This window comes from Corvus brachyrhynchos, unplaced genomic scaffold (assembly GCF_000691975.1).
Source record: "Corvus brachyrhynchos isolate BGI_N302 unplaced genomic scaffold, ASM69197v1 scaffold59, whole genome shotgun sequence".
Taxonomy (NCBI): domain Eukaryota; kingdom Metazoa; phylum Chordata; class Aves; order Passeriformes; family Corvidae; genus Corvus; species Corvus brachyrhynchos.
This window is the reverse complement of record NW_008246054.1, coordinates 458,696-474,383: the sequence shown is the minus strand read 5'-3', so window position 1 is coordinate 474,383 and position 15,688 is coordinate 458,696. Positions and strand designations below refer to the sequence as shown.

At 48.5% G+C, this 15,688-nt stretch overlaps 1 protein-coding gene across 1 annotated transcript; it reads left to right on the top strand.

Moving 5' to 3' along the window:
- The first annotated feature begins 441 nt into the window (after nt 1–441).
- MVB12B (multivesicular body subunit 12B) lies at nt 442–13,890 on the top strand. The gene is made up of 6 exons (XM_008642124.2): nt 442–1,310; nt 1,455–1,577; nt 6,923–7,030; nt 10,045–10,141; nt 13,341–13,470; nt 13,764–13,890. The coding sequence occupies exons 1-6, from the start codon at nt 1,296–1,298 to the stop codon at nt 13,888–13,890; spliced, it is 600 nt and encodes a 199-aa protein (XP_008640346.2). The 5' UTR covers nt 442–1,295.
- Nucleotides 13,891–15,688: the final 1,798 nt, after the last annotated feature.

Genomic DNA, 15,688 nt, shown 5'->3' with positions numbered 1-15,688 from the left:
GCAGGGTCCCGTGCTCTTCGCCCACTCTGAGGACGGGGAGCCTGCTGGGAGAGGAGGGCGAGCCCCTGTGGCTCAGGCTGTGCTTACCATCATGCTTTGAAGGTTTGAGCTGCTTTGGGAGTGAAGAGGATTCACTTTGCTCTGTGTGTGCTGGATGCGTGTCCCGGTGCCAAAGCAGAGCTCTCTCCTCTGTTTGGTTCATCAGCAATGGTGTCTGCGCCATTACTGGTCACTAGCATCTGTTGTTTTGGACTCCTCAAGTGGTCTAGCTGTTCATGTGACATTATTATTATTTACATAGGGCCCAGACTTGCTCTCTTTTATTGCCTGCAGCACGATGTTTGTTCAGACTGGGCATTGTGAAGTGTAAACCCAGGTCCCACTGGCACCAGTACTCACCTCTGCCTTTTCTAGAAGCAGTAAGTAACCAGCCGTCTAAATGGCCTAGAAATGCTGGGGTTTGATTGCTCTGAGGAGGGAATTGAATTAGGCAGCTCTGGTTCACGGCTTGCCTGGCTGTGCAGCAGTGATGCTTGTTTACACAAAGCACTTGCCCTTTTGTCTTGGGGTGTGTGGGGGGCGGTTTCCTGGGGCATTCCTGCTGAAAGCCAGAGAAGACTTGCTTTAACTGGCTGCCTCTGCAGGAGACCACATGCTGAGGCAGTGACACCTCTCCCCATCCTCCACCTCAGTTGTTTCAGCCCCTTTCTTGTCCTCTCCTCCTGCTTCCTGCAGCAGCATCCCTCCGAAATTAGATGGTCTTACCTGCTTCTGTCCCTTTTGCCTATCTCCCTCCCCTGATGTTCTTGGTGATGTGTCTCTTCTGGAAGATGCTCGGGCCTCCTCAAGGCCTCTCTGCTTTGCACCAGCCCACCCTGTGCTTCCTCTGTGCTCCCTGGTGTTGAGGCTCCCTGCAGCCAGTGCGGTTCTGCATCCAGCGCCAGAGACATCTGTGCTGCTCCTTGAAAACGGTCTGGCTGAGGGGGGTGTGATGGGACTGAAGACTCATGGGGGAGCCCCAGCATGTCTTAACACCCACAGTGAATGGGGAACCTCCCTCTAAAGCCATTAGGAGCAGATTTCTTGCTGTTTAAAATGACAGAGCTGCTTCAACCAGCCTGACTTGGGGATGAAATTTGTTCTCTTTTTGGGAGGGAAGGGGTTGAGCTTTCGTTTTCCTGTCGTTGCTAGATGGAGACCAGCCCACGGAAGCAACAAAATAAGTCTCAGAGGCTGCCAGCCCAAATTCCAAACCTATTTGGCATTGCACAAGTTTACACTCTTATCAAAAGCAAATGAAAGTGCAGAAGGTGTGTCTGGCCTAATCCTGTGTTTACCTTGGCCGTCTGTGGTGTGTCAGCACAGGCACTGTGGCATGCATGTGTGCTCTTGGTTCTCTGGCTTCTGCTGGGGTGTGCTGCCCAGCAGCCTTTAATTCTGCTCCTTTCTTCCAGGATCACTCCATGATGCCTGAGGTGCGAGACCTCACCGATGCCTTGCCCGACCAGCCGATGGATCCCATCACAGGCGTTGGTGTGGTCGCATCCCGGAGCCGAGCACCAACTGGATATGATGTAGTAAGTAGAGCTGTTTGAGCTGCTGCTGCAGCTAATGCTTTGTTTCTGCACTAATGTGGCTTTATTTTGTTGGGAACAGCAAGTTCCAGAGAACTTGCCTTCAAACTGAGCTGTGAGAAGTCATTTGGTAGCCAGCTGCCCATCTTTCAGCCCACAGCACTTAGTGCTTTCCTTCAGCAGGGGGTTGTGGGTGCAAATGTGCCACTTCATCTTTGCCACTCCAGAGGAGCTTAATTTTCTGGAGGAGGGGTTTACAGAAATAGCTGACCACTGTGGCAAGCAAATTTAATAATCCTAGTAACATTCATCCTGAAGGAGTCCTAAGTATTGTACAAATTATATCTCTAAATAAATGGATCCCTCATCAGCTGTTTAATCCCACATACCAGCACTGCACAATGATGATGAGAAGCTCCAGAATGGGAATCAAAGAGTTTTGCAACAAGCTGAAATTGCAAGGATGATTTTGATGGGCAGAATGCAAACCTCTAAGGTTTGGCAGGAGACTGGCAGCAGGAAAAGGCAGCTGGATACAGCAGAGATGAATGTGTGTGTAGATAAAGGGAGGTCACTGTTCAACAGCTGCTTGTTCCTTGGATTAGTCATAGATTAGTGTCCCAAACTGTGAAATACAAAATACTGACCTTGCAGTGCTCTACAGAGAAAGATTTGGCCTGTAGTTCATCTGCTCCCCTTTCTGTGTGTCCTGCTCCAACTGTGGTACACCACAGCATTGGGTTTCCAGAGCCACACAGCTTGTGTGGTGGGAGTGGAAGCCAGCTGACTTGAGGCTTTGCTCACACCTCTTCAGCTCTGGATCATTGCATACCTTGTTTACAGTGAAGAAGTAAAATGGATCAGGCTGAAGTAAGGACACAAGGGGGGGGAATTGTGAAAAGGCTTCTTAAAGACCTGGGAGGTTTTTACATTTACTGTGTTTTTCCAAGTGCTCATTACCTGTGTGAGCCAGGCTGTGTAATTAGCTGCTTGCCCTGATAAAGAAGCACGGGACAGTGTGAGACTCGTGATAACAGAATTGCATTTTGCCTAAATGGCTGGGCAGAGAGAGCACTCACCCCAGATAGCCTGTCTGTGGCTTAATGGGGAGTTGCAGTGCTAGCGCAGTTTAAACTAAACGTGATAAAAGAGTCTTCCTGTGGCTTAATCCAATTATGGTGGTGGTGTAATGCTGGTGAATGTGGGTCGCTCTCTCCCAGGCACAGTGAGGAGCTGCCTTTGCTCTGGTTCTGCTGCCTCACTGTCTGTTCACAAGGAGCACTGTCTGCCCTTGGAGCAGCCGAGGGGCAGTGCCTGCTGTCTGCTGTCCTTCCCCGAGCACGGCTGCCACGCGCCAGCCACATCAGCCCTGCAGTGTGCCTGGGTGCTGCCAGCCGCCCTTGGTGTCCTGTCTCCTGTGCAGCACCCGCTGTCAAGGGGCCGTGCTGGGTGCCACGCTGATGTGACAGGGGACAGTGGCAGGCAGGACTGTCCTGCTCTTGCCTGGGTGTTCGTGAGGGTGGCTTGTCTGTGAGTCAGTGCACTGGAGCAGTGTGTGGTATGCCAGGTTGCCACTTCCCCATGACTTCTCTGGAACCTGGTCTGGCCCAGCTGAAAGCGTGAAGCCGAATGTGTGCAAGTGCACTGCTGAGCACAGCAGAGAAACTGTGTTCTGAGACATGGGCGATGTGCAGACCTGGGTGGCCTTGGGATCTGTGTTTCTGCAGATATGCCGTTTCCTTAATGAGACACTGACAGCTGATTGCTGTAAAGCCTTGAGGAAGGCAGCTGTGACAGCTGCATCCCAGAAGCGTGCTCCTTGAAGCCCTCATAGTCAGAGGTGCACACTGCACCCTGGAGAGGAGAACCACTCTCATCTTTTGGGAAGCATTAACAGCAGTGTTTCTTGGGATGTTGTAGTCCCCTTAGGGTTCCAGTGGCTTTGTGTGTCACTACAGCTTCCTGCAGCATTCAGTTCTACAGGTGGATTCAGAGTTGCATGGGAAAGTATTTCCTCATGTAGTTTCACTGATGGTTTCAAGTTTTGTAGTGAAGTAACCAGCTCTTCCTGAGATACCAATGTTATTTATAGGCTTTACCAGTTCCCCTTCCATTTGTATCCTTCTCCAATGAACATCCTTTCCCCTTTCGTTCTCTTTAAAAGAAATCTCCAGGAGCATAGGTGCTTCATCCCAGGTGTAAATCAAATGCCTAGAGATGTCCAGGTCCATTTCCCAGGTTCACATGGAGCCCCAGGGCTCGGCCTGCTGCCCATCTGGAGCTGGCAGGCAGCAGTGCCTAGGGGGTTGTCTTGGCAAATGGGCCAGAGCTCTTTTTTCCTCTGTAGTTCTTTAGTTAGTCCATAATCTCTATTGCCTTTGTGTCTCCTTAGAAAACAAATCCACTACTGGCACTTGTAATGACTGGCCAGGCCTTTCACAGCTGAAGCACCAAAGACTTGATTTTGCCAAAATATACAGAGTGTGTCTGAACTTAGATTCCTGAAAATCCAACCAAACTGGCAGTACTGAGTGTCTGGGTGGGGAGGACAAGTGGGCGGCAGGAGCCTGGGATAGGAGAGAGGTGTGGTTCCCGTGCAGCCATGTTCTTTGCTGCAGGCTGAACACCAGTTCTGTGGTGGGGTTTGCTCTGGGGCAGCGCCCGAGCGAGCTGCTCACCCAGCAGGAACAGCCCTGACTCTGCCAGAGGGGCAGATCACCCTGTGGGGCAGGAGGTTTAAAGGCCCTGCTTGCCAAAGAGCTGACTGTGGTAGCAGTAGCCCCATTCTGACTGCTGTGCAGCAGGTAGATCACCCTGTACTTACAGGGCTGTCACTTCCTTACTGCATGTCACTGTCAAGTCCGCTGTTTGTAGCACATGGGTGAGGAGTGTCTTCCCCTGGCTTCAGGAGGAGGACCATTTCTTGTGCCTGGGGTGCTGCGTGCTCAGTGCCAGGTGCCGTATCCTCTGTCTCGCACGTTCCTCGCCTCTCAGCCAAGGAAGGACTGGGCAAGCTGGGGCTGCAGAGTGCTTGTCCTGCTGGCCAGGTCTGCTGCAGCCTCTCCCACTTGGCTCCTGTCCTGAGGGCATGCAGATTAGGCATGGCTCTGCTTTGAGAGCTGCTGAGACTTCTCCTTTGCTTGCAGGAGCCCAGCAGGTGATGCAAGAAGTTTCCTGTTTATATTGCTCTGTTTTCTTTCCCCATGAGTTTTCTGACAAGTTCATTCATGCTTACATTCTCCAGGCTTGGAAAAAGTCTGCAGCAGGATGATGGGAAGGAAGAGCAGAGCACTCAGGGTGCGTTGCTGAGGATGTTGCCTGCAACTGTTGCAGTTCGGCAACTAGAATTAGATATTTAGAATTATATTATATTAGATTTAATTGGAATTGTATTAGATATTAGAATGGCAGGGCTTTTCATAAAAAAGGGTCTGATTGGAGGTTTGGAGGTGTTTTCCTTGTTAGGCTGGACTGTGACAGTGCCAGGCCTCCCTCCAGAGGGGCAGCAGTGCCAGCGCGGGGGCCCTTCGGATGCCTCGGCTGTGATGCAGCTGTGCCCTGTCAGTGAGTGGTAGAGAAGATGATACCAACTGAAGTGATGTACCTCAACCTCAAAAATGCGGTATTTTTGTAAGTGAAGTTCCTTAAGCTTTCAGAGGTTAGATAAAAAGGGCATTTGATAGCAAGTTGTAGCACCAGTTTTGCAGTTGGATGTGTGTTGCTGCTTGTTGATTTTTGGGCATGTTAACATAGCTGGCTAGCACAAAACTTGAACCATGTCGATTAAGAAAGTGATGAAATCTTAGTCTTGTCTTTCTAACTGTTTCTCGCAAGGTCTGCAGTTCAAGCTGACCATCCCTATATGCCAGCAGTTTTCCCAAGCAGACTGTTTCCTGAGTATCTTTTCGCCAGGACTGACTTACCAACTGGGGAGGGAGATGCATGTGGATTTTACATATTCCTAAACTAGCAGTTCAGGAAAGATTTGAATGCAAGGAATTGAAATAAGCAAAAAAATTCACCAAAATCCTATTCTAAAATGTGGCTGTTTAAAAATCAGGCATATCTCTTTGCAGAGGCCTGAGCACAAAAGCTGTGTGTGTTGTACAATGGTTCGAGCTGAGCTGGGGCTCGTGAACAGCAGTTGCCAAAATTCGGGGAGCAGTCGGTGCACTTTGCTGCTTTGATCAGACTATAAACACTTGTCTCCCTGCTGCACTCGGGATAATCGGAGGCCTTGTCAGCACACAGCTTTTGCTTCCTGCGCCCTGCACAGTCTCAACTCAACTAAACACGGGTGCAAATAGTGACAAGTGTCAGCTCTTTGTTATCAGGCTGCTCTGGGGCCAAGGGCTCGCTCGGTGTGATTAGGCTCACAAGAACTGCAGTGGAGCAGTTTGTCCCATCTGAGAGGCATTAGGCAGAAGTTCAGCTGTGCTGCTGTGGAGCTTCAGGCTGCGCTGGAGTCTCCTGTTGGAGACGTCAGTTGGTGTTAGTCTGATGGGGTAATCTTGTTTCTGCTGCCCTTCTCCTTGTGTTTGCCTTCTTGCCTCCTCTCTTGCTCAACAACAAATGTTTTGGGGCCAGGGCTCTTACCAGCTTGCTCAGTGCGTGGTGAGTGCTCAGCTGCTGAGAGAAGAGCCCTTCCCCAGTACATGGTGCTGCCTCCTGCCCACTCCTTGAATCAGCTTGAAGTGAGATTTTCTCCTGCACATCATGCTTAACATGCATGTGTTCTGGGGGGGGGTCCAGGGTCTGTTTCCTTACCCACCACCATCGTGTGCCATCAATTCGGCTGGATGTGGGGTTGCATTGGAAAGGGACATTTTCAGGGTGTGTCCTTGCATGCAGCTCTGCTGCTAAAATCCACCGGTCACCAGGGATTTCCACACCTGCTGGAAGCAGCTTTTTGACCTGAGAGCCAGAATTCCTTGATGGCTTTCCATGAAAATAGTCCCAAGATGGGTCAGTTTCTGTGCTCTGTCTTCACGGACCCTCCCAGCATGCCCGGGGTGCCCTTGCGTGTAGGGTGGTAATGAATGCCTCGATGTGCTGACTTTTCCAAACTATTGTTTGGAGACTGTAACCGAAGTTGCAGTTTCCTCATTAGAGTAGCCTTTGTCAGAGCATCTTTAGTCAAGGGTCTCCTGAGAGACAGCATTTTTAGAACTTCTTTTTATACCTCCTCTTGAAAGTTCTTTGCACTGCACCTTGTGAAGAAACTAATGAGATGCTGTGAAAGTTTGGGCTGCTGTTAATTAGGAGAGGTCTGAGGAAGAAGTACTGCACATGTATTAACTTTATCTTGGCTCACATGTCTCCTCTCTCCCTCTGTCTCTTCTTTGCAGGTTGCACAAACAGCAGATGGCTTGGATGCTGACCTGTGGAAAGATGGCTTATTTAAATCCAAGGTCACACGGTACCTGTGCTTCACCAGATCATTTTCAAAAGAAAATGTAAGTCCGTTTGCTGAGTGTCTGCATGATTTGCATCTGTGCCTGGTATGCTCTTACCCATAAGATGATTCATTTTATGGAGCCAATTATAATTCAAGCAGGCGTTTCGCTGAGTTCGGGTGAGTAAGGAGGCAAACTGCAATGGCAGGATATTTGCCTGTCTGTGTTTCTCGTGGAAAGAAATTGCTGACAAAATCTTCTGCAATAAAAGCAGAAAAGGGAACGTTTGCATTTCAGCAGCCTCTCACACTTGTTTCCTGCTGCAGCAATGGGTGCTGCACACTCATGGTCCTGATTGATTTCTAACCCAAATTCCTCAAGAAACAAACAATGCAGGTAGTGTTCGTGAAGGAAATACTTGTTTCTGAATCCAGGGGCATCACTGATATTTTATTGCAGGATTAGCTTGGTGTCTTTGTTGGCTTTGGTGCTGATTCTTGAAAATGTGCCCACATTGTGCATATGCTACCACATTCTTGTAATTTGGTCTGACTATTAAGTATAAGTTACTTCCTGATTAGCGGCAGTTTTCTGCCCACACTTTCTGTCGAGGAGAGGAGACTGTGCAGCAAGAGCTTCATGCATTCTGCTGTGGTTTTGGTTGAGGCTACTGTGAAAACTTTCTTTTTTCTGGAGGAACTGTTGACTTCTGCAATGAATGCACTCCATCTAGTGGGTAATCCTGCTTTTGGTCGCGCTTTGGATATTCACGGCGACTCAGTTGGCAGGGTCTGGAAGTACCATTTTGTACTTGTGCTTTCACCATGACGGGAACAGAAAAGTGATGGCAGCTTCAGGGGCTGCTCACGGGTCCTGGCAGGAGAGCTGGGGATTGCCAGTTCCCAGCATTTGACCTTTATTCTTTCCGCTTCCCTGCCTGCCTCTATATTAAAGTAAAGCTCCAGAGCCATGGGAAATACCACTTCCTGGGGTGGATGGACAGTAATTGTGCTTTTCATCCCAGAGTATGTGCAGTTGCAGGAATAGTAGCCCTGGAATAGGCAGGGAGGCTATTAAATAGGTTTGTGTGATTTGAACATTAGGTTTATCTGTGGCTACCTGAAATGTGAAGTTGTCAGAAATAATTACAGGACAGTAGCAGCTGCTGGCAGTGTAAATACCCTCAGCTGGTGCCTGTTGGACTTTTGGCAGGAACCCTGGGCTCAGCATGGTTTGGGACTACCTTCTTCATATTGATGAGGCATGAATTAAAGCAAAAGCTTCCCCTTCCCTCAGTCCTCTTGGCCACGTGGAATATATGATGCGCTTCCCTGTTGGGAGCATCTGAGGGCTGAGAGGCCTCAGTTCCCTCATCTGGGAGGAAGGGAGTGAGAGGCTCCTCTCTCTCCCCCGGATGCTGATGTGTTGCTGCACTTTGGTTGGGAGTTTTACCATTCAGGGGTTTCTTTTGTGTTTAGCAAAACACTGGGAACTCTCTTCTCCTGAAGAGCATGTTGTAGTTAGGAGAGTTAATGCACTTCGGATATCTGGGTTAGAGCAGAGTCAGTCTGCAGTGCCTGTTTAGCAGAATCATCATTCTCAACAGTTTACAGTATCTGACCATTATAAGGACGTTGCTGTGTCTGAGTGTGGGGAGGCCCTGGATGGTGGGTCTCACAAATGGGGGGGCTTTGTCCCCTGCTCCCCTGTGCACGTGGCAGAGCTGACTCCCAGGGTTCCAGCAGCTAACAAACTCACTGGAGGCACCTCTCCTACCTGTCTGCTGCTGATGGAGGAGTGATCAGTGGTTCAGCAGAAAGTTGCCACTGATGTAACACACAGACAGCTTAAATAAATAAAACATGAAAGATGAATCAGCAGCAACTACTTTGTCTGCTGTTTGCTGTGCCAGGACCATGTTAACTGACACATTCAGGCTTGGCAGCATCCAGCACTGCTTGCTACAAGATGCCCTGGACATGGGGGGTCAGAGGCGTGTGGGGGCTGCCCAGCTTCAACCTCTTCATGTGAGCAGAGAATGTGTGCCACATTTGTGTCTGGTGGGACAGGGCTGCAGGTGTGCTGACCCTGCTGGTGAGGAGCTGACCGTAAAATGCAGAACCTCCCAAAAATAAACTCAGACCTGACCTCCCCTTGTTTCAGAGCCTGCAAATGTAAATGTTTTGTAAGTAGTTCAGTGAAATAATCAGAGAGTACAGTTTTGTCTGATTTATCTTGCCAGATAAAAACGAAAGTAGGTGCTTAGCAACCAGTAACAGTAAAACTCACTGACATGGTTTGATGGCTTGGGATGAAATTTTAGTTGTTCTGTACTGTGTTTCTGTTTATAAAGGCTGTGCAGTACCTAAAATGTGAAAATCTTTCATATGTGAACCCAGATTATTGGCAGCAGTGCTGGTTTCATCGAAAACTGCAAAGAAAATCTGGTCTCTAAACCATTGTGGAGACTGTCACTCTGAATTGAGCTCTGAGCTCTTCAAGCCTTGATTAATAGGACAGGGCATGAGTTCAGAATTCCTATGGACTCCAAATGAAGTTCGTAATTCCAAATGGCCTGTGCTTCTGGAGTGCACTGCATTTGGAGCTAGAACCCTGTCTATTCAGTACTAATTAGCTAATGCATGTAATAACTTTGGCTATGTGTGCATAAGCCATCATCCTGTAATGCTTTCTGCTGTTGCTGTCACGGAAATGTCATGTTGCTGTGTAGATGTAGAGTGTGTAAGAACTGAGGGGACCTGCTCAGTGGATGAGTTGATGAAGGTAGTACTTCTAACTGCTGTGCTTTCAGAGGGAAGAATGTGGTTGTGCTTCCAAGGATCTGGAAGTATAGCAGTGGATGAGGTGTTAGAATTTTGAGTGTTGAAAGTTGTCCGGTATCTCCTAGTCAGTCATTGTTTGGTTCCTGCAGAGAGGACTCTTGCAAGGGTTGGCTTGGTACATTCTTCCCATTTCTGAAGTTGTGGTCAGATAAAATAACCCAGCAGGGGGAAGATCTGGGGTGTAATTCGGTGACATTGTCATAATCAACTGTTTCTTTTCTCTCTCCAAAGAGTCATTTAGGCAATGTCTTGGTTGATATGAAGCTTATTGATATCAAGGACACTTTACCTGTAGGCTTCATCCCCATCCAGGAGACCATTGATACACGTAAGTTGACATCTATTCCTCAGTCCCACTCCGCCAGTGCCTGTGTGGTCAGGCAGAAAAGGGCTGTGTCCCAGGCAGAGGGTCACTCTTGGCACTGTTGCTCTCTGGGGTGGCATGTACACATGTAGGGGCTGCAATAAAACAGCCTTTGGTTTTCTTGTCCTCCTCAGGCTGTTTAATGGGGCTGCCTGTCTGTCTCCACTCACCTGCTAGAGTCCCATGGCTCCGGGGCAGGAAGAGAGAGTTTATTTTTTCATTTTGAAGGGTGGACTGGGCCTAGCAGGAGCAGAGCTGCTGTGCCAGGGGATGTTCACAAATGCACTGAAAGGAAGGGGTTGTGCTCGTGGCGCCGGGTTTGTGCCCCCCCACCGTACATCTCCCGCCGCAAATGAACGTAGGGCTGGGGGGGTCAGGTATGCTTGTGCTTGCTGAGACAAGGCCCAAGTGTGGTGTCCAGGGGGAATACCATCCTCGTTTCTGCAAGGTAGAATTGCTTCACTGCAGCATTTAAGCGAGCAGTTCCCAAACAGTGTGTTCAGCTCCCCTGGGACTCGTGCCAGCAGCAGCTGGAGCCATGGCTGGTGGCAGCCCTGTGCTGTGCAGCAGGCACAGAGGGCGTTGGGCTGCCAGGGGACAAACCCCATGGGAGTGGAGCGTGAGAGGATGGCAGGACTGGTGCTGGTGCTCGGTGTGCAGCTGCTGATCACAGAAGGCTGGTCCCAGTGCATGTCAGTGATGAAATCCAGCCTAGGAACGAGCAGAAAAGGGTTACATGAACCTGCTTTGCAGGGAGTCATTCATCTGGGGCTGCAGCACGTGAGGATGGGTTTTCAGTCACTGTGATCTGGTTCTGATTGGAACCTGTGGCCTGGAAGTGAAAGGCTCTGAAGACCATTCCCTCAGGTCACCCTCTGCTTCTAGAAAATTCTTGGGCATGTGTGGTATGAGGTAGAATAGTTGGCTTATCCTGCTCACCCTTGGTAGTGCTGGACCTTACTGTGTGCTGCTTCAATTCCTGTGACAGTCCTGGTGGAAAGGTGGAAGGGGGCTTTGTCATTAATTTGAAATGCATTGGGTTGTAACTGTGACAGCCTTAAAGCAGAGGCACTGCCTGCACTAAGGAAGTGGTGTGAAAGAGAACATAGACAAAAGCAAATAGTCAGCTTTGTACTTGCAGATAAAGTCAAATAGGAGGCACTGATTGTGTTCAGAGTTAGATTTGTGGTTACAGGTGTCTCTGTGCTCCTCTCTAAGTGGCAGCTGACTCGCAGTTAGTACATGTAATACAGTACTCCTTAGTACTTCCTGAGAAGATTTTCAGGAAGCCTTTAGGATTTAAATCCTAGACTCCTAAAATCAGTTTTAGGTGCTTCAAACAGAAGCCCTACTTTTTCAAAGCAGGAGAAGACTAGACTTCAGGGATGCAGGTATTTACCATCTCTAAAAACAGCACTGTAACTGCAAGCTGCATGCACAGCTGCTCTATTGGCACACCTCACACTGTCTGTAGGTTATTGGTGCTAGTGCAGCAGCACATTCCAGAGGCTGGGATGCATTGCTGTTTCCCAAGGTGCGGATTACGAAACAGGAGGAGCCTGTGGAGGCAGGGCTGCTTACCATCTGTTGAAGTGACAGCATCTTTTAAGTTGGAAGGTATTTATTCATATTAAGATGAAGGGTTTTTATTTTGCAGGCACTTGTTTGTAGTTGCTCGTTGTTTCTAGATTTTCATTCAGCATCTGCTCTTTAGATTTTCAGTATATTAGTAGACTTCTGTCCTGCTTTCCAAGTGCCTGCATCCAAACAGGAACCTCACCTGGCTCACCCTGAGCCTCCTTAGGATGAGATGGAGCATTGTTCTCCAAATCCGTGTCTGTGTGCCAGTGCCAGCTGTGGTCACAGACAGCACCAGAGCTGGCTGTGGATTGTGTCTGCATGCTGGTAAACAGCCTGAAGGTCTGTGAATTCTTTATATGGATAAGCCTTAACTCCAAAACGGGAGGAGCCTGTGGAGGCAGGGCTGCTTACCATCTGTTGAAGTGACAGCATCTTTTAAGTTGGAAGGTATTTATTCATATTAAGATGAAGGGTTTTTATTTTGCAGGCACTTGTTTGTAGTTGCTCGTTGTTTCTAGATTTTCATTCAGCATCTGCTCTTTAGATTTTCAGTATATTAGTAGACTTCTGTCCTGCTTTCCAAGTGCCTGCATCCAAACAGGAACCTCACCTGGCTCACCCTGAGCCTCCTTAGGATGAGATGGAGCATTGTTCTCCAAATCCGTGTCTGTGTGCCAGTGCCAGCTGTGGTCACAGACAGCACCAGAGCTGGCTGTGGATTGTGTCTGCATGCTGGTAAACAGCCTGAAGGTCTGTGAATTCTTTATATGGATAAGCCTTAACTCTGATGGGCTTGAGTTTTTTGTGATGGATAACATGGAAATAAGTGGAATTGCTCTGTGACACATAGCAGAAAGGGCTGTGCAGTGCGTTCATCCACCCAGAGCACAGGTCAGAGCAGCACAGCTGCCTTGTGGGAGGTCCTGGCAGTTACTGCCTTGTGAATCTGGTTTGTCCTTACAAAGAACCAGGGCAAACATGCTGGGAGTATAATTTCTGTGCCTGCTGACTTGATCAGGAGATGTCACTAACACTTGGGATGTGTGAGATTTGGACGGACAGCTCTTACACTCAACCTCTCTGCACGGCAGGCTCTGCCTGCTCCTCCTCACAGTGGGTTGGAAGTAGCTGGTTGGAAGCACATAGCAGAATGAACTGACTGGTTGTATCAGAAGATTCCAGGTACATTCCTAGAGGCAGTGCTTGTGGGAGGAATGTTTAGATATGGCTGTCCAGGCCAGCAAGGCAAACATTACCTGGGAAAGAGCAAGGGAGTGCGAGAGGCATGCGGAACTGGCAGAGTCCTCTGCTGTTCTGTGCTGTGGGGCAGCACCGGGGCACACGTGGGAGCTGATCTCTGCAGCAGGCAGGAGGAGATCTGGTTATTGCAGTGCCAATAACACATCTCCTGACAGAACAATCCTCACTGAATGGCACTGCACTGACTGGTTTGTTGATATATGTCTGTTCTTTGGCACCAGTTCTGCCATAATTATCTGCCTAATATCTGGAGAGTCTATAAATAACATTTATACTCTAATCTTGCATAAAACCCACCCTGTATTCTGGGTTGTTTTTGCAGAAGAAATAGCTTTCAGAAAGAAGAGGCTGTGCATTAAATTCATCCCTCGAGATTCTACAGAGGCAGCGATCTGTGATATCCGAATCCTGGGGAGATCTAAGCAAGCCCCTCCTCAGTACACGTTCATAGGGTAAGTACCCCGCGCTCCAAAGCTGTTGGCACGAATGCAATTAGAGCAAAGCAAGGCACCCAATGCTCCTGTAATTACCAAGTAGTAGCTTGTAAGAGCTGAAGCTTATCATTAGAAAAGTCCAAGTAAGTACAAGTGTTACTGAGTTTCATGTGCGAATTAACTCACCCCCCCTTTTTTTAATTACTCTTGTTCTCACTGACCAAGGTGTTTGTGAAACACATCAGTGCCTGCTGCTCGTGCATGTGTGCAGCATTTGTTTGTAGCACTGATGCTTTGTGTTGGTTCCCCAGGGAGCTGAACAGCATGGGTATTTGGTATCGGATGGGCAGAGTGCCCCGCAATCACGACTCCGCACAGCCCGCGGCTCCTCCCGCCCCAGCACCAGCTTCGACACCCGCTCCCAACCTGCCAAGGTAGGTTTTCTGCATTCCAGCTCTTTCTGCTTGATGCTGCATGTCTTGTGGTTACTAACCTTGCCTGGGAAACCAAGACCAGGGTGCTGCATCGGTGTGGAATGATTGTGTCACAATCTGATGAGGGAATGTGCTGTTTGTTGAAGTATTTGCCTGCTGGAAGTTCCTTTGCCTGTTGTTTTGTAAAGAAAAATGGGTGAAGCTGCCAGAAAAAAATAAAAAGCCTTCAGAGGAAGGGAAACAGCAAAGTGTACCTTTCCTTTGCTTCAAACTATGCAGGATGTTGTGGTTTCCAACACATACATGTGGGTCAGCTCAGGAGGGTGAGCCAGAGCTGCAGCCATGCTGATTGTTCTCCTTGACCAGAGGAAGGGAGAAGTGTCTCTACAAATTTTATAAGGGAAACAGGTTTTGCTCATCTCTGGGATCAGTCCATTCATGGTTTGAAGTACTGGTTCTTGGCTTTTTATTTTTTTGAACCCAATTGCTGAGCTCCAGTTATGAAGCTGACATGAGTGTGCACAGCAGCATGCTCATCTTGCAGTGACTGATGGGAGCAGCACTGCTGGGCAGTGGTGTCTGTCCAGGCTGTTCTCCCTGTATGACAGACAATATTTGTGTGTGTGTATAAACAGATGTGCTGGTGCATACAGTTTCATGTATCAGTAGTCCTGTACTGAGAGCTTACTTGCTGGATACTCTGGACAAAAAGTGTTGTTAAGCAACAGACCAGCCCAGACAGTGATTAAACTGAGCACTTTGCACCCCTGACGTCACTCTGAAAGCACAGCACCCAGTGTGAATTGTGCTCCTGCTGCAGAGGCTCATAGACTGGGCTGGGCCATTGCCAGGGGACAGCACGTTCTCCTCGGGTCACTTTGGGCTTTTGCTTATTTAAGGGTACGTGTATTTTTGCACTAGGCATATTCTACACTGCAGATACCGTTACACTATTACAGTAACTAGTGAGAACTAGAATTTCGAAGGAGACAGCAGAGCGGAATTCCAGGGTCCAGTTTGTGTACAAAGGTCATTGTATCACATGGGTGGAAATTGCTCACGTCCTTTAGATTCTTGATTTACAGGTCATTTCAGAGTTACGCTTTTAAACCGCTGCAATGTGTTCACCAGAAAGCTATCAGGTACCTCCTTAAGGCAGGTGTGTACATTTGAGCCTTCACCCATGACCCAGACTGAAATCCACTGTCCTGTGGTGGCTCTTTGAGCTCTGCAAAGCATTTGGGTGTTTCTTTCACTGAGAGTTTTGCTTGGTCACTTGCCATGCCCTGGCACAGTGCTTGCTGTCCTGTACTGTCAGGTGTGCTGCAGGCAGAGATGCTGTCATGCTTCTCAGAGATGGAGGCAAAAGAGATGAAAAGCCAGCAGTTTTCTGGAGATTCCAGGCTGTCCCACTAGGACATGAGATGTTATTTTGAAGCTCTGCTGGACATAAGCTAGATGCCAGCCCAGGCCATGTGAGATCAGAGAGAAAGATGTCTTAATTTTAGAGCACAGATCTTCATTTTCTTTCTGCAAGAAATTCTGTCTGGGCAGATTTCCACAGTAATAAAAAAAAAAATTATCATAGAAAGAGAATGTCAATGGCAGTGCTTAATCACTGAATGTGGAAGGGTCACTTTATGGCTGACCAGGGAAGGCTGCAGAGCAGTGTCAAAGCTGCTGGGAACAGGGCCAAAATTAGAGCTCAAAGCATCAGTGACAGTCTGAAAAGAAGTGTTTACAAGGCTTATATATTTTATAACCTCTTGTTGTGCAGTTTATGGTTTACAATGGCTGCAAGG